Source organism: Zonotrichia leucophrys, chromosome 1 (assembly GCF_028769735.1).
Source record: "Zonotrichia leucophrys gambelii isolate GWCS_2022_RI chromosome 1, RI_Zleu_2.0, whole genome shotgun sequence".
Classification (NCBI taxonomy): Eukaryota; Metazoa; Chordata; class Aves; order Passeriformes; family Passerellidae; genus Zonotrichia; species Zonotrichia leucophrys.
The window spans coordinates 83,003,724-83,027,858 of NC_088169.1; the positions used below are offsets into that span (position 1 = coordinate 83,003,724).

Genomic DNA, 24,135 nt, shown 5'->3' on the forward strand with positions numbered 1-24,135 from the left:
AAAATAGTCAGAATTTTCCTTTGTGGCAGTTATTTCCATCATGCTGCAGATATTTCTCCTCTTCTTGGGTTACTTTATGACAATCCTAAATGCATAAAGTTTTTGAGTAATGACAATAATTTAAGAATTCTTTGTTCCAATGCAGGTTGACTCCTACGATTGAAACTTACAGTTTCTGTCCAATACCTAAGACTTACCATTTACATTGCTCTCTCTTTACTTTCAAAACATAATTACTGTCTTTCTTGTCGGATCCTTACAGGTGGCTGAGCTGTTTAACTAAGAGAACTGTGCAAATTCAAGGACAGAGTTAGTACCCACAGCCCGTCAGAACCGCTGCTGTCCCTGTGGGCCTTGTTCAGTACACCTCGCTTTTGAATTTTTGAATCCAATCAAGAATGATAACATGAACTATTTCCTGGTACTCAATACTGGGAAGGATTAGAATCATAGCATGTCTTGGGTTGGAAGGGACCTTAAAGATCTTCTGGTTCCAACGCTCCTGCCATGGGCAGGGACACATTTCATTAGAACAGGCTGCTCAAAGCCCCATCCAACCTGGCCTTGAACACTTCCAGGGATGAAGCACCTACTCTGGGAAACCTGTACCAGTGCCTCACTACCCAATGAGTATAGATTTTCCCCCTATCATCTAACCTAAACCTTTTTTTCAGTTTAATAAGCAGCCAGGAACCCATCATAAAGAAGATACTTACCTTACACTGAGTAGTGTTCCTTTATAAAGAAAATGAATTTCAAAGATGCAAATTTCAGATTAGTTTTCAGAGATGCAGGGCATATAACTGGAGAGAAGAAAAATAATACTCTTGGAACATAAGCTGGACTGGCTGTGCATTACCCTCCGAGACATGTAGGGAAATCATTCTGATCCAGGCATTGCTTTGATAACTTACAGCAGAGGCTGCTGAAAGGGTTAAGGAGGTGAGGATCACCACACAGAATTTTGCACAAATACACACCTACAGATGTGTAACACAATGGGAGGTTTAAAAGAGAAATACTGAACAGTATGGACATACACACACATAAAAAACCCTCTTAAAATCACCACCAAAGTCCCCTAGCGGAAAAAACTTCTAGCTCCCATTTCACAAATGAAATGACAGAACACTGAAGTATGAGGGTTTTCCATCTCTCTCCCCTGTCCCTATTTCACACTCACTCCCTATTGCCAAATGTCTGTCTCTGTAAGACAGCAAAATCCCTACTAATCTGAGTCTCTCCAAAAAAATGAAAAATTCTTGTCTAGGAGGCATATGCATTCAACTGAAACTAAAGTAACCTGACTCGTAACATATGTGTTACACATTTCTTGGTGTGTTTAGGCACCAAACAGCACTGAAACAACAATTAAAGTCAGTATTCAGAAGTTTTGTTCAAAGTTACCAAAACCTGAATTTTCTGTAAAATTCTTAGCTGTAGACCAATTTAAAGCAAATGTGCTTATTAAATGAAGTGCTAAAAATAATTATTTTAAGTGCTGAAAGTAATTATTGCTTGGGTTAGACTCACATATTTCTCTTGAAAACAGCGAAGGAAATTAGAATGTCACAAGAAAGTCCTTCAAGATGTCTGAAAACAAACTTTATTGAAAGGTGACTTATTCCAGACTTCTACGTTCATGTTTAGGCTACAAAATGTAGTTTAACTGAATTTTATGAGAAGCAGTCAGTCACATAATTCATATCAGGATATTCCTATTTCAGAGCATAATTTGAATGCATGGCTTTGAAAATATTAAATATAATATTGTTGAAACCATCTTCCACCCTGAAACCAGGGGATAAAGTTACTTTCTGTTCAAAATACTAGAGCTTCTAAAAGAAGATGGATTCTCAGGTTAAAATATATGGACATTTTAACTTTGTAGATAAATGAAGTTGTATCTTTAAACACTTCTTCACACTCAGCTGTAGTTAAAACCTAATTTAAAAAATTCCATTTAGTTCAGCATTCACCTAAATTTCTAATTCAGCCATTATACAGTAACCCATACAGGTGAAAGAGGGCAAAATCAAAGATAATATGTATCTTCAGGGCATTTTTCTATTGAGCAAAGGTTTTCCTAATCAAAATTAATATTGAAAAGAGAAGGTTTTTTTGAAGCTGACATGACATATGGCACTATTTCAGTGACTGCAGTTAATTAAGTATTTTCAATGAGTCTGTAATGAAGTATTGAGATTGACAATGAAGTCTAAATCTCATTCTTATTTCTCTTGTCCGCTGCCATCTTCATGGTCATGAAAAGGCAAGTAATGTAAGAAAGAGTGACGTAGATCAAGATCATGGAAAAAGGGGGAATTAATTGTGGAAGTAGCTCGGTAGCAAAGATTTTCAGAGGCACTGAGTTGACTTGATGAAAAATAATTTTATCCCAGGCACAGCTTAGTGTATGATCTGAAGCTGTTTACTTTATCACTTACCCTTCACAAGCACCGACCATCTAAGAATGTGCAGAATATGATAGGTATGATGAGATCTCTTGCAGATATACCCTTTACCCTTTAGGATAGCTCTTAAAATCTGGCCCTGTGGATCCCAGATTCCAAAGGCTGCATGAATGTTTATGTCTGTGTGTCAGTGTGCATAGAAATCTACTCAACAGAATTTCTGCTCTTAATAATGCCAAGGTCACCCAAACATCAAATGCACCTCAAATCAGTATTTTTACTTTCACTAAAGTTCCCATGTATTACCACTCTCAGGAGGCAGAGATCAGAGCTAGGAGCATGGTAACTATTCACTGTTGTAAGTGAAATCCTTAAAAATGCTGGGCATGCAAGTGCAGCAAAAAGGAGTAGAAGATCTGAATAGGTCTTCCCTCTACCTCATTGTCCCCCTCTATTTAAACATAAACACTTTATGTTTCATTTCTCACACTCTGCTGTCATTCTCACCCATAGGGAATAAATACAAATTAACCAACCAATTATCTAGAATTTATTGTCTTGTAATTCCCTATTTTGCCTTGAAACTCTTAAGTTTTTTATTTTCCTACTGGAATCACAACTTTGTCTGTGATTTTTCCCATTTTTCTTTCTCTCCAACAAAATAATGACTTCACTAACTCACCTGAAGAATTATTCCTGAGAGAAACTCTTGGCTAGCAATAAACCAAAGGCAGAGGACTCCACGAGGTTTTTTCTGGCTTCATTAGTGGTTCACCTGTTGAGCTGGGGAAAGCAGTTTGATGTCTGCATAGCACTTTCCAGCAGCTGCTTTGCAGGGACACCAGAAGAGGCCTATTCATCTTGCCTTGGCTTTGTCCATCCAGCCTAAGGTAGTCATTGATATTCCCTCTACTGGGAATATGAGACCAGACTCACCTCATCGACAAAGGCTGAACGACCTGGGAGAGAATTTCATCTTGACTGAGAGACCTCAGGCAAGCAGCTTACGCAATGGCTTCTTTTTAAGGAAACATTAGTCTTTTTTTGTTTTTTTGTTTTTGCTTTTGCCTAGCTCTGTATTATAATTAAAAGCAAATCCCTGTACGTGTCAAGAACTATAAACTTTAAAAATAAAAATCATGAAAGACTGTCCCTAACACTCACTGAGAATTTTGTGCTGACAGCAGCCACAGCACTGGGCCAAGAAAATCCCTGATATGCTGTTGTGTCCTGTGATATTTATCAATGCCAGAATAATGCTTATCATTTTATATCAGACTTGCTATCTTTCCTCAGCATGAGATCTTGAGAAGCAGGCGATAATCACTGCATCCTTTGGGAAAACTTCATCCCTGTGTATCATAGAATCAGTCACAGAATCACAGAATGGTTTTGGTTGGAAGGGACCTTAAAGATCATCCAGTTCCAACCTCCCTGCCATGGGCAGGGACACATTTCCAAGAGACCAGCATGCTCTAAGCCTCACCTAACCTGGCCTTGAAGACTGCCAGGGATGGGACATCCATAACATCGCTGGGCAACCTGTGCCAGTGCCTCACCACTTTCTACCTTGCTGGAGTTTGCAAGAAAAAAAGTAACATCAGAAACTCTCTCTTCAATTTGTCTGTTTCTAACTAAATGCTGACACGAATGCACCGCGGACTTGCAGGATAGATTCAAATGAAAAACTACTTATTTTTATTCTTTTCAATAAATTCAAGAGAAGGTCTGCAGGAAACACCAGGAGAATATACTTTTAATTTCAAACTGAAACATTTTACTTGCTCAGTATTTTTACATAAATTACTGCAAGGAAAGGTTAAATTTTAGTATTCATATTTTCTAGGGACATAAGCTGTACAGATAAGGATTGTACAGAAGCTATATATTATTATTATTTTAAGCACATGAGCATTGGTAATATTGACTACATTGCGGAATGTCAGCTGGTTAATGAAGTACTTTGTATTTTCAGTCATGTCTCTACATGAAGTAATTCACCCAAAGGCAGAAGAAAAACAGGTTTCTAGTGAGTTTTTGAATTCTAATATACTAAAATGTGTTAAACTGTTTGGATATAAGAATACTTTCCTGAAGAGCCTTCAGCATCTTTAAAAGCCCAATCACCCACGGCCAGCTATGACTTATATAACAACATCTAAAGTTGAAGTTTGTTAGTTACCAGGAAGACTAGGAAAGGCAGTGGCAATAGGATAGGACAGGCTTATATTAACTGTAAGAAAAGAAGGAAAAAAACATCTGTCACTGAAAGTAACTAAGAAGCAGAACAACAAAGAAACAAACCATGTCTTTGCAAAGGGCAAACATCAATGAGAAGGAAAAGAGAACACATTTTAAAATAAATAGATAACAATAAATAGGAGCTTCTCAGGGTCATATGACATATGAAAGGATGCTGTTGTGAAAGAATTTAAATAGAAAAAATTTTGCAAGACTTATCACCCAAAAAGTAAAAACTGAAATTAAACACAAAACATCTTCAGCATGAAATGCATTTTTCCAGATGAAAATCACAATAAAAAAATGAAAGAAGAAAGAGATTAAGAAAAGAAACACTGGAATGGTTTCAGAAATAATGTCAACCTTATTCTGGTTCTTTAGGGAATTATCCTTGGCCCCCCCTCTGCTCACTCAGCAGCATACCCCCTTCTGAAAGGCCTGGACATATCCATATGTGTCTTTGCCATTGAAAGAAGACCTTGTTTTCTGAAAAAGCTGTCAGGTTAGGGCAAGAACAGAGTTTCAGTGAACTCTAAGACAGGGAAGAAAATTTAGAACCACCTGTAGGCTGTATTTACCAGTTAAATGAGCAGCTGCAAACATTAGTCCTGTTGCAAAAAAACCCCAAAACCAACTCTTTATTTGTATTCCCAACCAAACTTATTAACAAACCTCAAGAAAACAGAAAAAAGTGGAAAGTACTGAATTTAAATTAATAAATTGTCAAAGGAAAGTAATTAATAATCTCCAGCAGGAATTAAAAGATACACTCTTTCCATGTGTACATAAATATGACTAAGCACAGAAGGCTGTGTATGAACAACAAAAAACTAAGCAAGACCTGCACTTCTAATGAAGCTTAAAGGACTACAGGAAAAAAACTCCCAACCACATAACTTCATGTTTTCACATTTAAAATGAAAAGAACAAAAGATGGCTTTTAAAAGGAAATCATACTTTCCCTGCACAACATTGACAACTGTATATTCTTCAATAAAGAATGTACTATTCCAAGGAAATTTAAAGCCAGTTGATAGAAACAAGAGTTAAATATGGTTGAAAGAAAAACTAAGTACTTAAAATGAAACATTCATGAAAATGGGAATTGAGAAAGATCAGGAGTCTGTAAGGAAACAGCAAATACACTCCAGCAGACAAGGATGACTACATTAAACACGAGTGAATCTGAAGGAAAACATTAAGAAAATATATCCATAACTTGTTTCATGCATAGATGCATAGTGAGTGCTGACTATTTTAGAAAAGACAAAAAAAATTTCTTCTTTTTTAAATAAAATATTTAATGTTGTACAGGTTTCACTATGTAACTCTACTAGGAAAGTGATCTTCAAATTTAACAGAGGAATTAAAATGTAACCTTTTGTGTCTTATGGGAAGCCTATTAAGGCTTGACTTTACAAGAACATTTGTAATCCCTGGTGCTTCAGCTGTGGCATCTGATGAGCCCCAGAAATATCTGTCAGTGCTGGGGCAAGGTCCATGAACACAGACAGAGTCACTCAGGGACTAGAGTTAATTTGCAGTAGAGTGGAAGCTGTGGTGAGAACAGCTCAGGCAAACAGAAAGGAAATGCTGTGAGATAAGAAAATAATTTGAAAGTTTATCAGGGATATTTTTTAACCATCCTTTCCATTTTAGATATGCTTTAGGGTTTTTTTACTTGAAGTAAAGATATTGTGAAACCTGCAATGAAATAATAAACTTAAAGGCTTTTCTTCAACATTGTAAAAATAAAAGCAGCATATTCTAAATAATATGCAGCAAATAGAGGCACTAAAGCTAAACCTAAGGCAAAGGTCTTGCATGGCCAGAGAAGTGGGTACTATATTGGCATTTGTGCATTTTCTAAAGGGTAACGAAATTATATTTATTACATCAAAAGAAAGGCAGAAAATACCAATCTTAACATTTAACCCTGTACATTAACTGCTGAAATAGCCTGGAGCACTCAAGGATTAGTTTTGAACACAACAAATACCATTTGGTGTGTTAGAAGAAATTGTGTACTGCAGCCACACAACCCCGTTAAACATCTCCACTAACACAGAAATCTCTGCAACAAAGAGGCAATTTCTTGTTAAGTGAAGTCTGGAACTTTTGTTGAAGCAAAACGTGTTAGAACTACAAGAAGGGAGAAACAGTTTTGACAGCATCATCTGTCATGCCATCTCTGGCAACAATCAAGGCCACATTGGATGGGGCTCTGAGCAACTGATGCAGTTGAAGATATAAGATCATGGTTTTATATCTTAGTTGGCCTTTAAAGGTCGCTTACAATTGAAATTATTCTATGGTCTGGCTAGCCTCTTTTCGACGGGCACTTCTTGGACAAGTAAGGGAGGCATGGGCCTGCCATTTCACTAGCTAGAGAAAACGATTTACTGTTCTTCAACACAGCAAAAACTCTCTGTGGGTAAGTAAGAAAACAGCAGAGTTGGAGATGCCACTGTAAAAAAGAGGGGGAAAAAACAGCCTTTATTATTGATATTTGAAAGTCTCTTCCATAGGAGAACTCTGGTGCACTATCAACCATTATCAATGAATGGAGATTTGAAATACAAATTTCTCTAGTTCTGGAACAATGCTTCGTCTCTTGAGATGTCAAGTAAAAAAAAGAGGCTCAAATACAAGGGGAAAAATATACTATCTTAATGTTGAGTTTTGTCATTTGTATTTCTCATTCTTTCTCAATCTTCCTAACTTTAAAAAATTGGACCAAGCTTCTCAACAAAATTCACTTACTGAACTTCAGTAGGACAATCTATGAAAGATACCTCTAAACTTTTTTTCGCTTTTATTCATTTTTATAGTGGTGGTGTTTTCTGCCTGAGGACAAGGAGAGGATTTTTCACCCCCCTGGTGAGCAGGACAGTACTCAGGGCTAGTATCACTGCGTGCTTGTCCTGGTCTTTCTCCTCTCTCTAAGCTGCTGGCCACTGTTGGAAATTGGATCCTCAGCAAATGTGCTTTGGTCAGATCCAGCTTGGCCATTCCAAGATTATGTTCTGCTCTTTAATGCACATGCATGAAATGTAACTCTAATATCTTGCATTCTTTGGCAATTGGATACACTGGCTTCCAGATGAAAGCCAACTGCTGTAATGCAACTTTATCCAAGTAATTAAGCTATATTCCTTCTTAACAGCTGGGGAAAGGGAGCTATAATATGGCTAGTCACATTTCAAAGTACAGAAGTAAGTGAGGCAAAGATGAATAAGTACAATTATTTTCTTTTTCTTCCATATTTTTTATCTACCTAATTCCCACAGCAGCTGGAAAGGTTAAATGTCTGAATCAGGAATCTATGTGACTGCTGTACCAAAAGAGGAGACAAGTGTTAGTACACTGAGGCAGAAACAAGGAATAAAAAAGGGGTAAATGCTAAAAAATATCCATCACTTCAGAGACCTTCAGAAATTACTCTTGGATTTTTCACCTGGTATTTTCAAAAAAGTGAATCTCAGCATCTGCAGCTCAGGCAAATGTGTAAGACAAGGGATACTTTTTCATAAAATCTGGGGCTGCTCATAAAAGTTAGGTCTATTTCAACGTACTATGAAGCCTCCCACAATTAGGAGCAAAAGAATAAAAAAATAAATTTAGTTATCAGAGCTTCCAGAAGTTGCTTAGGTGCAGTTCTTCAAAAATTGCTTTAGCTATTGCCTGCAGAGACAGACACTGCCTCTCACAGTGTCTCTCCCCCTCACACTCTTTCTGTAGCTAAAGCTCAGCTCCTCACCTCACAACAGGCACCGAGCAGCAACTCACTCACAAAGAGATAAAGCACAAATTCTTTCCCTGTAATAACTTTTTAACCTCTGCAGTGCCAGCTGCTCTAATCAAACTGTAATCAATGAGCTTTTTAATCGGCTCTCTTGAAAGATTGAAAGCACATGAAACTTCCAATTGGTTTAGCACTTTTCCAGTCACTGTTGTGAGGCAATAGCTGCAGAGGTACTGCAATGCAGCACAGCTCAGCTTGCAGACCATTGACACCGAATATTTTTCAAAAATCTTAAGGCTACACTTCACCTTTTCACACTGCTGTGGGGGAAAGGAACATGAGCTTTTGAGACTAAAATGTGCAATAAAGCTTTTTAGCAGCTTTATTAGGAGACTAGAACTCTGTTTGTCCCCACTTCCAAGCTGTGTCTTTCAGGGCAAATCATCACTATTTCCACCAAAGTTCACTTTTCTTTAAAAATATATTGTAGCTTAACTGAAAAAATATTGTTTTCTTTTTCTTAATTCCTTCCATACTGCGCTGTACTTGCAACTTTTGCTGTTAAACTGCAAAATATGTCCTGATGAAAAATCTGGAAGTGTAAAATGTGTGGTATATATTCCATTTTAATTTCCACTTAATTGTTTAGTAGGGACACACTGATCCATCCTAAGATTATTTCCCAGGCTCAGGTTTTTATTTTGCATTTACTTCAAATTTGTGCAATATTTTAAAAGAGATATGAGAGTTGTTATGCTGTTAAGGAAAGTCAAAATGCTTCTGATTATTAAGAAATTGGAGTACAAAGCTAAATATAAGTGATTGGTTTGTCTTCTAGTTTTGTTCTAAGTAGCTTTTGGTCCCTAAATTATCTTTAATCTCATATCAACCACAAGCAGAAGATGTGAGTTTCACAAGAATATGAAAGGTTACCTTTTTGAAGCCTATGGGGTCTAGTTAGTGTAGATTGAATCCACCAACAATCCTCCACATAAACTACATCCACAGTGATTATTGAGAGATCATGATTCTTAACATTCATTCTCCCCCATTTACACAATACATGTGTACATAACATACAGTACAGAGGTTATTTTCAATTTTTTAAATAAAATAAGGAATCACTACAAAAGGCCTGTTGGCTGCCGTTCCTAAATAGATATTTCTACTGCTGAGCCCTGATTTTTTCAACTTTTGTGATTTGTTTTCCTCTTGCTCTTAATAATCTATCCCTAATTTTGCTCACAGAATTTAGACTTGTTTGGATTTTTATAATGCTTTGCCTCTTCTGTTTCTCAGAGAGAAGCGGGAAATTAAGGTGGTGAGTGTTAAATGAGGAAAAAAAGGGACTGAGGAGCAAAACTGAGGAATTCGTTCTCCGTTTATACTATCCCTTTTATTTCCATTCAACAACTTTACATGAAATCACTGTTTGTCTCTTCTATTCTCCCTTTATTCACAGTATCTGTGCTCTTTCACAGCATTTTCACCCAGACCACTTCCATCTGAGGGATGAGCAGTGTGGTTCAGCTGAGCACCATCACCAACTACAGATCTGACAGCATTCAAAAAAATGCTATTCTGTTTTGTCTGAGCTCATCTCTGCATTTGTGCATTCCAAACAGGATGACAAAAAAACCCCACCACAATATTGATGGGAAAAGCTATTCAAACTGATGGCAAGCACTAGGGTTTGTTTTATTTTTTTTTGTAGGAGTTACCATTCTTATGAGATTTTTTGTCAAGTCTCTACACATAAATGTGAAGGAAGTTCATATGAGGCTTTGAATGGGATTCTGTTTGAAACAAGGAAAGGAACATTTAAACTTTGAAAGCTGTTTCTATAATATTTACCTTATTTTCTTCCCACAGCATAGCATATTATTTATTTTTTGAGAAAATACCAATAATCATATAGGAAGCTTTCCTTCACTGCAAAAAATAGGCCTTCTCTACTCACAATTTTAATTGCTAATCATTAGCTTGCTTACAGTATTGACTGGTACTTACATCATCATCACTCAATACCTGAAATATCAATAGCTAAAGGGTTTGTTGAATGTTGGCATTTTTTTTGCAACGACATCTAATGGCTTAATAATCAAAGACATTTTAAAAAAGTACTGATTAACATTTGTAGTGACTATTCTTAGATCTCTCCAGAAAAACCTGAAGTTGTAGTAACAACTCAGAACTTCTAGTGTGAAAATGGAAGAAGCTACCAGCCAACTTAGCTTATGTACTTTACTAGATTTGGAAGGATTTAAAAGTGAGAAGCCCCTGAGGGAAGGACAGCTGTACAGTTTTAAGACTATTTTATGACTATATTCCAATATACGCAACAAGATAAGATATAGTAAATAAGAAATCAGGTATAAATTTCAAATAAAGGACAAAAAGAGTTCTGCAATAACTTTAGAATAAAATAAGTATTTAGTCTCATATAGAGTGTGTTTTTCTTTCTGTGTAGCCTATAAATCTTTATATAACCTTTTGTGAAGATTATGTAACTCTTTAGAAGTTTTTTCATCTTTCTTTGTGGTGAGGGAACTCTCAGGAGACAAATGTTTCATTTTACATTTGACTTATGCAGTTTGCATTAACCAGAATCTCAGATTAAAATTAAATATTTCAGCTGTAACATAACACATACTGGACAACTATAGACTCACTACCTGTAAAGACTTAATCATTTACTATAAAACAACAAACTTTTGGGCCCTGTTCCTCACAAGCTTCACTCACAGTGGTGTGTTTTGGGCTATTTGGCAGAAACAGAAAACTGGCTTTGCTTCACTGACAAGAAGTGATGCAGCTGGGACTAGTCTGCCCTCAACAGGGGCTTTGGTGAATGGAGCAATGACACAGAATAAATAGAATACATGGAATAAATATCCAGAATAATACCTGATGGATTTCATCAATATCACTTGAATTGTATGTTCACCAAAACTAAATTCGATACAGGACTGAGCTGCTAAAATGTAGGGTACAAATATGTCAACTAGAAGTTCAATCCTAATAGGAAAAAGCTGTCAAGCAATGTAATTTTTTGTGTATTAACAATAGCATGGAACAACTGTAACATGCCACTGATTGCTACAAGTACCCAGACACCATGGTGATAATTGCAGTGCAAAATCACCAGACAGAAAACAAGATTGCTGGAACTAATAGGAACATGGTTTCATTCAGAGCCCAGTGCAGAGCTCTATCTGTAATGGAATTGCTTTTCAGCACTTCTTTGAAATAACGCTGATTATTACTCATGCATTTTTATATTAATATGTTCCATTTATTTAACTGAAGATAGATAGTTTCAATTTCATTTGCCCTCATCTGCCCATTTCTAAGTTGGCCCTCTTGGCCCAACTTATTCTGCTTGGTGACTCAAGCACAGATAAAGTAAATGGATGCTTGATTCCAGATCTGAAGCACAACTGTACATTTGACTAAAATAGAAGCTCCTTTTCTACTTGATTGCTATCATCAGGATCCAAAGAAATTAAAGAAAGTATCATATTGGATAAATTCTGGAAGTACTAATTCACTTCCCTAAAAAAACCTGACTGACTGAGCATGTTATTAGAGCTGTTGTTTCACCTATGAGACTTGCATATCTCCTAGGCTGGGCACAATCAGGCAGAATCAACTTGTGAATTGAGCTGGAACTGCTTCCTGAAAAATGATAACACGGTGCCAGCAAATCTTCACAGACACTTGTACTTGCTGAATTAATCTGGCAAAGACTTTAAAAGTAATAACTACTGAAGAGAAAAACCACCTTGAGTTCCAATCAGAAGGTAATATTCCTCTGACAAATCCCTTGAGAACCTCAGATAGTCATCTGGGGCACTGATCATGGACAACAAGGAGCCTTGTCCTTTAAATCTGGACTCCAAATCAATCTCCAAATCAATCTCCAAATCAGTGCCTACCTCTGCCCACTGGAACTAGCTTAACTTCTAGAAAGCTAAATATTTGACAGCAAAATTTGAATGAGATGCATCCCACATTAAATGTCTTGCATTTTGCTGAATTTCCTGCTGATGCTTTTATTTAGAAAGCTGTCATTTTCTCTAATAAGTAGTTGTTATCCAGGCCTAATTGCCCTGAAGGTACAAGGATGCTGTCATCCAAAAGTAATAACGGGAGCTCTACACATTCTGCAGGAAGCATTTATCCTTGTCTAATTCTAATCTGACTGTTTGAAGCAATGGCAGCTCTTCCTGGCATTTCTGGTCTCTCTTAATCTATCTTTTGCACTACCTATTTCCAGGAAGAGACTAGAAATGAACACAAAACGAGCACTAATGAGGATAAAATGAATAACTAAGTGTTGATTACTGTGTTGTTGTTATATGCACACTTAAAGAGTGCTCTGTGACAAAAGTACAGCCATTTCCTTGGGACAGAATCGCCACTTTGATTTTCATCGCAGATGACTGCTGATGATAGCTACAGCAGCCTCACCCTGTGAAATGAGTGGCTCCAGAGCTCTCCTCTTTTGCCATGTGCCTGGCAGGAGGTTGTTTCACTTACCCTCTGGCTGGTATTGTGCTATGATGGTTACCGTCTGCCCCGCTCCTTTGAGCGCAGCCGCAGCCTGCTCGTGGGTAGCACCGCGGAGATCAATGCCGTTCACCTGCGCAGGGAACCGAGACAACAGCAGCTATGAGCAGCTTGACATGACACAGGGAGACAGAAGGGGGGTTCTAAATACCCAATGAATGTAAAGGTCACATGGATGCCCAGGTGCAGAAGCAGAGTACAAAATCAAAAAGGCTGAGAGGAATCTTCCTATGACCAGCAAAGAGGACACACACCAGTACCACTCACCCCATAGTTTGACTGTGCTTATCCATGTGGATTCTCTGACCACTATTTTTGGATGTTTCCTGCTCTACTGAGTTTGCATTTCCAGTTATCTCCTCATCAAGCAATATCACTTGATATATTAAGTTCAAAAGATAAATTTTCAGTGATGCTTGAAGGTCACTGAAGAATATTGCAAGCAAAGAAGCTGCTCTTTCAGTCAAACTCTGCAGGCCCAGTCAGTAGCATCAGGGAGCTCAGAGATACATAGTGCGTGTCTAACAAAAGCTGCTGGCTGCAGAACTTTTAGAGCAAAAACCCCATCTACTGTTTTCTGTTCATGCAACCTCTCTGACTATTTCCTGGAAATATCCTGTCCTGCACATGGCAGCAATGGAGTTGCTATCAGGCACAGCTTCCTCAACTCTGGCTGTCCAACATCCACACAGCTTTCCATACGGTTTCTTTTACGCAACCATTTTTGGCTGCACAAGAAATAGGGAAATCCATCCGTAAAACTCAGGGGCAGTTTCACAACTCTCTGGATTTCTTTTTGTGATACACACTTTGTCAGCAGCATCCTAAAGAAGAGACAGAATTCACACAGAGATTTATTAACTGATCCAGTAACTTGAATTCTGCTTTCCAGTGGGAGCATTACTGTCTGGCTGTACTGAAGTATGTGAGATTCCTTTTATTTACATATTTATGTTTGCATTTATGTATTTGTTTATCATATGTATTTATCTGCATTTCCTCTAACTTCTACAGGCTTCCACTTGATAATATTTCAGTGAAGAACAGGAAAATTTTGATATGTAACAACCTCAGCAGGACAGAAATCCAATTTTGATTATTGAGGAAAAGAAAAAGAAAGGAAATAAAGGGCAGAGAGAGGAATGAGAATCATGCTATATGAAGCAAATATGCCAAAACACCAGACCCAAATCCTCACCTAGAGCAAATATTTGTGTTTATGTTTACCAAGTGCCATTGCAGGATGGCTAAGCACATATTAAAAAGAAAGGTTTTTAAAATTTAAACAACTTTTTAAGGATTGCAAATAAAAATTTGATTCCATAGAACTTTTTAAGTAACAGCTATTGAGTCTGCTATGAATATATTTATTTGGCTCAATAGCATTTAGAAATTGGCCCATCTTAACTTGCTGTCTTTGATCAAATTTTAGAGATTATGCTGTTTTGAGAACACAATTATTATTTACCATGGAATCACAGAGTCATAGAATAGTTTGAGTTGTAAGGGAGCTTTAAAACACCTCTGCAATGAACAGGGATATCTTCAACTGGACCGTGTGGCTCAGAGTCCTGTCCATCCTGACCTCGAATGTTTCCAGGCATGGACCTCCCACCACCTCTCTGGGTAATCTGTGCCAGTGTCTCACCACTGGCATCATAAAAAATTTCTTCCTTGGTTGCATGACAAAATTTAGTCCTTACTAGTATGTAAACAACATTTAGATTATTACTATTAGAAAGACTAATTTGTGATAGCATTTATATAAAGCCCAGGAGACACCACAGCTTCTGATCCAGAAGACAGCATGATGCTGTAGAACTGATGACTGTACATAGAAATTATGAGCATGGGGCAAATACAACATGATAAACTTCATAATTTAATACAGGAGTCCTCAGTTTTCCCATCTCCCTGGGATGTTATAACGGCTGGTAGAAGCTTTCAAAAAAATGTGCCAAAGGTTCAAAAGCTTTCATTAAAGTTATGCGCTGAAACCTCTGGGAAACCCTCACTGAAATTCAGTCTAGGAATATATGACCTTAGAGAGCAATAATTAAGTGCATTCTAAAAGAACAAAAGGAGAGAAGCAGAACTTCCAGTGCCATAAAAATCTACCATATTTTAATCTGCAACAGTGAAAATACATAAAGAGGAAGATGATGTCAACTAGGACTTTGCAACACCTGTTGAGAATACCAGCTTCCTGTAAGGAGCACAAATTAGGGTACTGCTTTAGAAAAAGAGGTGCTGTTCCCTACCTTTCCTCAGTCCTGGTGTTACGACACTTGATGCTGCATTGCATTGAGCACAGATGTGCCAGCACTACAATTACTCAATACCTAAGCACAAAACTGAGTTTTGTGAAGTGTGAGCAGAATTTCTAAATTTAAGAACAGTGCCTATGTCATGGCATAAAGGAAACATCAGCCTTGATTCTGTGTCTGAAGAAGACAACTCTGAAGCCAAGTAACCTTCCCTTTAAGAGAGAGCTTTGTTTTTATCTGTGTGCTTTTCCCTTTCGTAACTGAAGTCCTTGATAGAGAGTCCCAGAAAAGCACAGGATAATCTGAAGAAAAGCTTAAAGGAACACTTATGAATTCCTGAGTTCCTGAGCTGGGGAGATGGATATGGATTATGTCACCTGGTCAGCATTAGAAGGTCCCAAGGAAAAAAAAAATTGTTCAGGCTTAAGCTGAAAGACTATGGGAGGACACAGGCCTTTCTTAAGCAATACAGGAAAACATTGCAGTGGTCTATGAAGTCGTGTTAATAGTACAGAAGATTTAAACATCACTAAAAAATCCCAATAATCTCTCTATAGATAAAAGGAGAGAATGTATGAAAGAATAAGGAAATCACATGCTTATTCTTCTCCTCTGAGAAACAATAGTTGTGTGAACAATAGCCTGTGTGAATTAGTAAGGACAATCCTAATAACACATAAAGATGTGCATATAGGACAGGAATTTCACTTAAGTTGTTATACAAATATTTTTCACTTCTCCACAGAAAAGCAAGATGCCAGCTGAAATGAACATTTCAGCTGAAATGGCAGCTGACTACTTTTTGCCCTTTGCACCCTTGGTCTAGAAGAAATGATTGCCTAAGGTACAAACACAACACATTGCAGTGAATGAATTTTCCTGAAATTAATTTCACTTCTATATTAGGATATAGTTGGGGATAGACACTTGAGTAAGACTTAGAGGCCTGAGTGGCTGAAATCAAAAGAGCAAGGAAAAGAAATGTCAGAGAGAAAATAGCAAATAAATTCTATCTTCTGCAATTTTTATCAAGATCATAATCAAGCTAGGCAAACCAGATTAAGCAATGTTGACCAGGGAAATGACCTGACCACATTTAGGTTACCAAAACAGTGATCTCCCTCTTGGAGACACACTGCTGCAGAAAAAAAAATAAAATAACCATTGCTAAATAGGGAAGGAGAGTTCTGTTTGCATGTTATTTTATTCACCAACAGTGACAGAATTTCACTGTAGGATAATAGGTATTAAATTTAGAAATTACTTATAATCTGGTCTGACTTAGAAAAGAAAAAGAAGAGTAGATGCTAACTTGATTTCTGGATATCATTTCCCCCTATTTAAAAGCAAATATAATCAGCTTCCAAACCTTCTAGTTCAAAGTCAGCATATTCACGTAGCAACATTAAATCTTTATGAAAGGCACCATTAGTTTACATATTTTAATCAAATTTTTACCATCAGACCAAAATGAAGAAGAATTTGGACAGAATGAAATAAATAATACTCTGTCTTGTTTCTTCCTCCAAAGCAATTTTAATTTAATGTCTCATAATAATTGTGTGCAGTAACATTTTTCTCTGATATGATATCATTGCAAATTGTTAAATCTGATTGAAACTACAGCTTTTAATTAATTTAACATAATTTATGTGAAGAACAATCAGTAAAAGAAAATTTTTAAAAATCAGAAAAATGTGCAAATGTGCACAGGAAAGTTTAATAAATATCAAAGGTGTTCTGGTTTTTGGTTTGTTTTTTTTTTTCTTCTATAATAAATGGGCTTGCTCCTTTAGAACATATTATACAATAAGCAAAGTAGCTGTTCTGAGCTTGACTGCACAGCCCTGATGTCCTGGCCCAGAATGAACTTGACTGCACAATTTCTGATGCCTAACTCTAAAATGAATTTGACATAATGGAAATAAGAAGAGCCTGCAGCTTCTACTGAAGTCTGTCTCTTCTGTGCTTCGAGCTGGCAAAAAGCAGTTCGAAAGCTTACAAACAAAGAGGAGTGCTGCAATAGGAGATTAGAGTTGAAAACTCTAGAGTCAAAACTAAATTGAAATGGAGAAAAAGATGCAACAATAGCTCACAGTAATTACTGGGCCTTTGCTTCTGTTGACTCTAAAGCATGATCTTCTTAATTTAATACTGAATCATAAGTGAAATGAAAGATCAGATTTACTTTTAGCATAGACTGAGCTCTTCTAAAATTGGAAGAGTTATATTCCCTCTAAAATATTTGAGTGGCCCATATTAATAGAAATTCGATTGTATTCTGAACTTTTTGCAGTTTGGTTGGCTCCTATAAACTGAACATGATTTCTATGTAGGTTATTCAAACAGAAGTTAGCAGAATAATCTGGTTTACTTTGCCATTTCTTTCTTTAGGCCACCTTATTTTGGGTTCATACTGTAGTTAAATGAATACTTGGAACTAAATACCTTGTTGGATTGGAAAAGAAAGGAAAAGCATGTAATTTTCCTGAGGAGGAAACATAAAGGGTTTCTTTCCCTTACTTCTTTAAGTTGTCACTGACATAGTTCATGCTTTTATAGACTAAATTAAAAGGTGAAGGAAAGGCATTCTTTTACCACAAAACAAACAATAGAGCAGAGTTTTCAAATTCTGTCTAAATTCTTCTATTTTTGAAAACATAAAATAAGAGCTTTTGGTGCCTGAGAAAGCAAATAGAAGTCTGAATAATGACAACTGTTTACAGCCAGAATTCACATTGTTTGCATTAAGAGAAGAAGCAAAATCCTCTATTTTCTGCTTTAATTCTCTACATGATCAAGTACTGTCAAGCACATCATCAAGAGATGAGAGCAAAGCTGGGCCATGCTCTCCAGCAGTCCTGTTTAGTCACTGGGAATGTAAGACAAGGAACATTGGAAAAAACCCATCAGGGATGATCTGCCATGAACATGTCTGAGGAAAAGCTTCCTCACAAGCAGGTAGAATAATCCCTCTACACAGCAGCCCCCACACCTCTTGGCAACTCATACAATCCACCAAAAAGCACAATTCTAACAAACCAGGACATGCTGCCAAAGTACAGCCTTTCAGCAGCTTTTTGTAAGGCAAAGATGTTGAACATCCAGCCTGAGGCCAAGGCTCTGCTGGAAGAGCTGGGGAAGTAAAAGGGGCTCAGCACCATGGACACTGTGGGACATGGCTGGGGGTGGCACCCAGCAGGGAAATGTTGGTATGGGACAGCCTTTGGATTATTACTGAAGGGAAGGAAGGGAAGGAAGATTAGGAAGTGCTGGAAGGAAGTTGTAGAAGGGAGGAAGGAAGGAAAAGAGAGAGAAAAAGAGAGAAAGGGAGGGAGGGAGGGAGGGAGGGAGGGAGGAAGTGGCGGAAGGAAGTGGCGGAAGGAAGGAAGGGAAGGAAGTGAAGTGCAAGGAAGTGGCAAGGAAGGAAGTGTGAAGGAAGGAAGGAAGTGGGAATGGGAAGGAAGTGGCAAGTGCGAAGGAAGTGGAAGGAAGGAAGGCAAGGAAGGGGGAAGGAAGTGACGAAGGGAAGGAAGGGGGAAGGAAGGGGAAGGGGAAGTGGGGAAGTGGGAAGGAAAGGAAGGAAGGCAAGGAAGTGGCAAGGGAAGGAAGGGAGAGGAAGTGGGAAGAAGAAGTGGCGGAAGGAAAGGCGAAGGAAGGAAGTGGCGGAAGGAAGTGGCGGAAGGAAGGAAGGAAGGAAGGGAAGGAGAAGGAATGGCGGAAGGAAGGAAGCGAAGAAGGAAGGAGGAAGGGGAATGGCGGAGAAGGAAGTGGCGAAGGAAGTGGCAAGGAAGGAAGGAAGGAAGTGGAAGGAATGCGGAAGGAAGGCGGAAGGAAGGAAGTGGCGGAAGGAAGGAAGGAAGTGGCGGAAGGAAGGAAGGAAGTGGCGGAAGGAAGTGGCGGAAGGAAGTGGGGAAGGAAGTGGCGGAAGGAAGTGGCGGAAGGAAGTGGCGGAAGGAAGTGGCGGAAGGAAGTGGCGGAAGGAAGGAAGGAAGGAAGGAAGGAAGGAAGGAAGGAAGGAAGGAAGGAAGGAAGGAAGGAAGGAAGGAAGGAAGGAATGGCGGAAGAAGGAAGGAAGTGGCGGAAGGAGGAAGGAAGTGGCGGAAGGAAGGAAGTGGCGGAAGGAAGGAAGTGGCGGAAGGAAGGAAGTGGCGGAAGGAAGGAAGTGGCGGAAGGAAGAAGGAAGGAAGGGGAAGGAAGGAAGGAAGGAAGGAAGATGGCGGAAGGAAGTGGCGGAAGGAAGTGGCGGAAGGAAGTGGCGGAAGGAAGTGGCGGAAGGAAGTGGCGGAAGGAAGTGGCGGAAGGAAGGAGGAAGATGGCGGAAGGAAGTGGCGGAAGGAAGTGGCGGAAGGAAGTGGCGGAAGGAAGTGGCGGAAGGAAGTGGCGGAAGGAAGTGGCGGAAGGAAGGAAGGAAGGAAGGAAGGAAGGAAGGAAGGAAGGAAGGAAGGAAGGAAGGAAGGAAGGAAGGAAGGAAGGAAGGAAGGAAGGAAGGAAGGAAGGAAGGAAGGAAGGAAGGAAGGAAGGAAGGAAGGAAGGAAGGAAGGAAGGAAGGGAAAGAGAGAGAAAGAGAGAGAGAAGTCTTCACTCTCCAGCTTTTGCTGTATTTTCAGGCTAGATTTATTGATTTTCTCCCACTTTCTCAATTCTGATCTGTTCTGAGCCTACACTTTCTATTGTTTAGTTAGAGCAGCACAGAGAAGCAAAGTGGTTTTCTCATCCTGAACTCTGCTGAAAACACAGGATCATGTCCCATCGGCTTTTCTATATGCCCAGCACCCTCCTTCTCTATTATATGGGCCAGCAATTTCAGTGACCTTTTCAGTTTTCCTTGTCTGACTACCTTAGAATTACAATTTTTGCCTCTGGTAAGCCAGTGTTTATGCTCTGAGGAGCTGGACATTCTAGAGGTAAATTCTTCTCTCTTTGGAAAAAAAGAACCACTGTGGGGGTATGAGCTGTATCATGCCTTTTTCTGCCAGGAACTTCAATGAGGCAGCTAAGCCAAAAGAAAGGGATATCAAAACATATTTGGAGAAGAAAAAAAAAAATATGTTCTTGAAGAGGTGTCTTGCACACACTGCCTTTTACAGTAGGAACCAACAAGACTTATGACTCACCAGACCACATGAAGCATTCCAAACAGCACCTGTTAAGCCTAGGACCATAGGCAAAGACTTATGTTTTAGTCCAAACTGTACAGAAATTTCGATACAAGATCTGCTTCCCATGTGATTGTAGCTTTTATGAATGATGCCAGATTTGCAAACTTTGAGACTGAGATAATTTCACTGAATGACATCTTAAGAGTCATTTCCCCTGCATTCATCAGAATTCCTCAAAACTACTTTAATGAATAAAACTAGTTTAAGAAGTAAATGACACCTTGTGAAAAGGATGCATGGACTTACTGGAGCCTTAATGGACAAGAGAATTATTTTATTCAGATCTCTAAATAGCTACCAGCTTGTTCAAGTACCCACCTGAACTGGAGGTGATTCAGCAGCTGCAAGGTGATCAATGGAATTTTGTCATATTACTAAATGGTAAAGTCAAGACGTACCTTTTGCATATTGAACCAACTGGTATTACCTGTGAAAAATACCTGTTGGAGTACTATATTAGCTAATAACACAAGCCAGTGTCTATCAGCTCATTTAAAAATAAATATAACTAATATTTTTCATCCATTTTATACATGAAGCATCCATCAAATACAATTGTTAGTAAGAGCATTCATTATTGTTGAAATGGAGAGCTCATAATTAGCTCTTAAATTCAAATCTAGTTGCTACTTTTTATTTTTTTGTCCTTCTATGTGGTCACTCAAAACCCCTTATGTTCCTGCCGCCACCTAATTTCATGGATCTCACTACAGTGTCATCTTTTCAAGCATTCCTTCTCCTTTGCAGTTCCTGCTCTCTTTGTACTCTGAATTGGTAAAATATCAAACTGTCCCTCCTCCCTCCTACAGCTTTTATTCACACACGACTGTTACTTCCATTCACTCTCCTGCCTTTCTGAAATATCCCTCTTTCTCTCTAATTCTGTTTTCAGCATTTGTATTTTCTTGTCTCTTGCTCTCATCCTTAGTCATTTAGATATGCCCCTTTTAGTAGCATTTATTCCATATACTTTGCTGTCCATATACATCTAAAGAGGTATTTTTCCTTATTTAGTAACTGTTTCCTAAATTAACTCTCACATTTGCAAGCACAAGTGAATGGATATAACTAAGCTGGCGTTGTTCAGTTTTACTCATAATGCCACAGGGGTTTTGCTTCACATTTGAATTTCAAAGGATAGTATAAGCAGAAATAATGATTGAAACGCTCTTGCTTCTGAAATGAGGTAAAGGTTTTCATTTTAACAAGCTCCTTATACCTCAAAGATTATAAGAACTTAATTTCAGCTGAAGTCAACAAGAAATAGGTACTCGGGAACTGAAATAAAAAGGCAAAACAATTTTAGTGGCTGCCTAGAGACAGAAGCAACCCTGAGCACTGAGTTAGAGATTAATTCAAAAATTGAAATCCTTGCCTTGAGGTGTTTGATCAATCCTTGCTTGATAGGTGTTTTCATATTTCCACATCCAGAGAATGGCTCTGAGGCTGTGAGAGGTGAGATGGCCATTGGCTTGTGCCATGGCAAATCCATACTGAACTCAACCCAGTGACCACGAGGCAACGTGTCAATGGCTGAAGGGTAGACTGTCTTACTGGAATGATGTAAGTAGATGTTCAGTGCTCACGTTTCATACTAAAACTCCCTGAATCACACTCATAATTTATTTGTGGTTCTACAGATGAAGATTATGACACAGACACTTTGAATAGACAAAGCTTCATACTCTCATATAGACCATGTCTTTTATAACCAGTGAAAAGGAAATAGCTCTTGTATTCTCTGAGTGATTTTGCTCCCATTCTGATGGCTTGCTTGTTCACATTCAGGGTATATCTAACTTGTTTATTAAAAAAGATCTCAAGAATCTCCTTGCACAAACTATTGCAGATAACCCTTCAATACCCTATTTAATGGATGGCCAATTTCTATTACTTTGCACCTTGTGTCATATGATAATTTTTTTAATCACTTCGAAACTGACTGAGCAGAATGATTCCTGAAGACTAGTTAGTTTGAGCACAAGGCAAAGGTCCAGCCTGGGGCAAAGCTCTGTATGAATAAAGCTCAGGGATTTTAGCCATTGTGTCCAGCAGTAGCAGCTTGGCTTTCACTTTTGCACTGTTAGCCTGGCAGTGCAGAAACACTGAGGGGTGAAAACCTCATTACAAATCTTCAGTGTATCAGATGTGATATAATTCTGCTTGACAGTGTTACACCAAAATTTGCCAAGTCAGAATGTTTGAACTGAATGTGCACTCCTCCTTAAACTATAAGGAGCTGAAGAGCAAGCAGTCTGGCAGGAGACCATTTTTATTCACTGAGGCAACAGCAAAATGAAGATTTTAGAGGCAACTGATGATTTAATCACAACAGAAATATAGAGCCTCTACTCTAGGCCAATTTACTAGCTGTATATGACACAGAACTGACAAGTCTGATAGCCAACACCCTTGGGGGAAAAAAGATACACCTTATTTAAAAGAATTGTTGGTATAATTTATTAGCTTCTGATCACATGCTTGAAATGCGAGAGTTAAGTTAGGAAACAGTTACTGCATCAAAACAATTCCACTGTACGTTACAGATTGCAGAAAGATGTGGGTGAGGAGTTGTGGTGATGAGACATAAATCCAGCTGGAAGACAAATTCCTAAATTAATGAGATGAAATTATGCAGCAGTATATGCAGCGTTCCTGAATATCCTGAATACCTGAATATTTTTTTCCCCCTGGAATCTCTATTAAGGTTGTATTTTTGAGTAATCTATTTTATTTTGAAGTCACAAAGTGGAAAGTCTACGAGCTTCTCTGGCAATACAACCACTTGCTCTGATTACAAAATAAATGCCTAATATTTTGACGCTGGGTATGTCTAAATTCCACTTCTAGCCATCAGATTAGATATATTTACCAATAACACTGAAAAACAGTTTGCTACCAGCTCACCTCCCCAAGATTCACTATTTCCAGATGGAAGTGTTAACACGGACACGGTTCATACTGCATTAAAATGAATTTTTACTATCAAGGGGGATGTTAGGGTTTTTCTTCCATGAATTCTAAACTTCACAGTCTCACGGAAAAAGAGACTTTGTTCCAGTGTTTGCACCTAGCTTCTCTTCACCAGGTTCCCAGCTGCCTTCTGTACCTTTAAATCTCTCTTCTTGTACAGGGAAGTTGCATGGGTGTCTCAGTTTTGTGAAATGTTTTTGGCTCATCATGATGACAGTGAGTACTGAACATATGTCTGCATGCATTGTGAGGGGTGAAACTGAGTTTATCTGGAAAAGGCAGAGCACTGTGCACCCAGATGATCCCATATAGACATAAACCCACATCCCCAAATCCCAGAATTAATCCCAGAATTCCCAGAGTTGTCAGCAATATCTGAACTTATATTAAACAGCTGTTTTACCCTGGATCTTTCCATCAGATCTCACCCTGACAACATCACTTTTTTCTGCTTTTCTCTATGTTTTTAGGAGGCTTATGACATGCTACTCCATGAAGATGTTGATAGGTAGATTACAGGGCTGCAAGTTTGCAGTAAAATGACATTTATGACTTCTACTCTGTGACTAATGCTCTTTCAGGAGGAAAATGATATTTGGCAATTTATTCTTGAAAAATTCATCAGGATTGGTAGTCCTTCTTCTGCTGTTTTCTAAGTATCTGCAAATATATTGACTGTTTGTCCCAGAAATTTTCCCTGATAACTGGGCAACACATAATCCCAAATATTCCTCCAGTTCTTGAATAAAATTATGAATGGC

The 24,135-nt window shown here is 38.3% G+C and overlaps 1 protein-coding gene across 30 annotated transcripts in view; it reads right to left on the reverse strand.

The window, feature by feature from the left end:
• The window catches only part of DLG2 (discs large MAGUK scaffold protein 2), a 990,031-nt gene that overhangs the window by 186,015 nt on the left and 779,881 nt on the right, over positions 1-24,135 (reverse strand). For all 30 annotated transcript variants that reach the window (XM_064719541.1, XM_064719525.1, XM_064719532.1 and 27 more), the window contains one exon: positions 12,943-13,045. In XM_064719541.1, the coding sequence (XP_064575611.1) occupies positions 12,943-13,045 (103 nt within the window). The remainder of the gene's footprint in view (positions 1-12,942; positions 13,046-24,135) is intronic.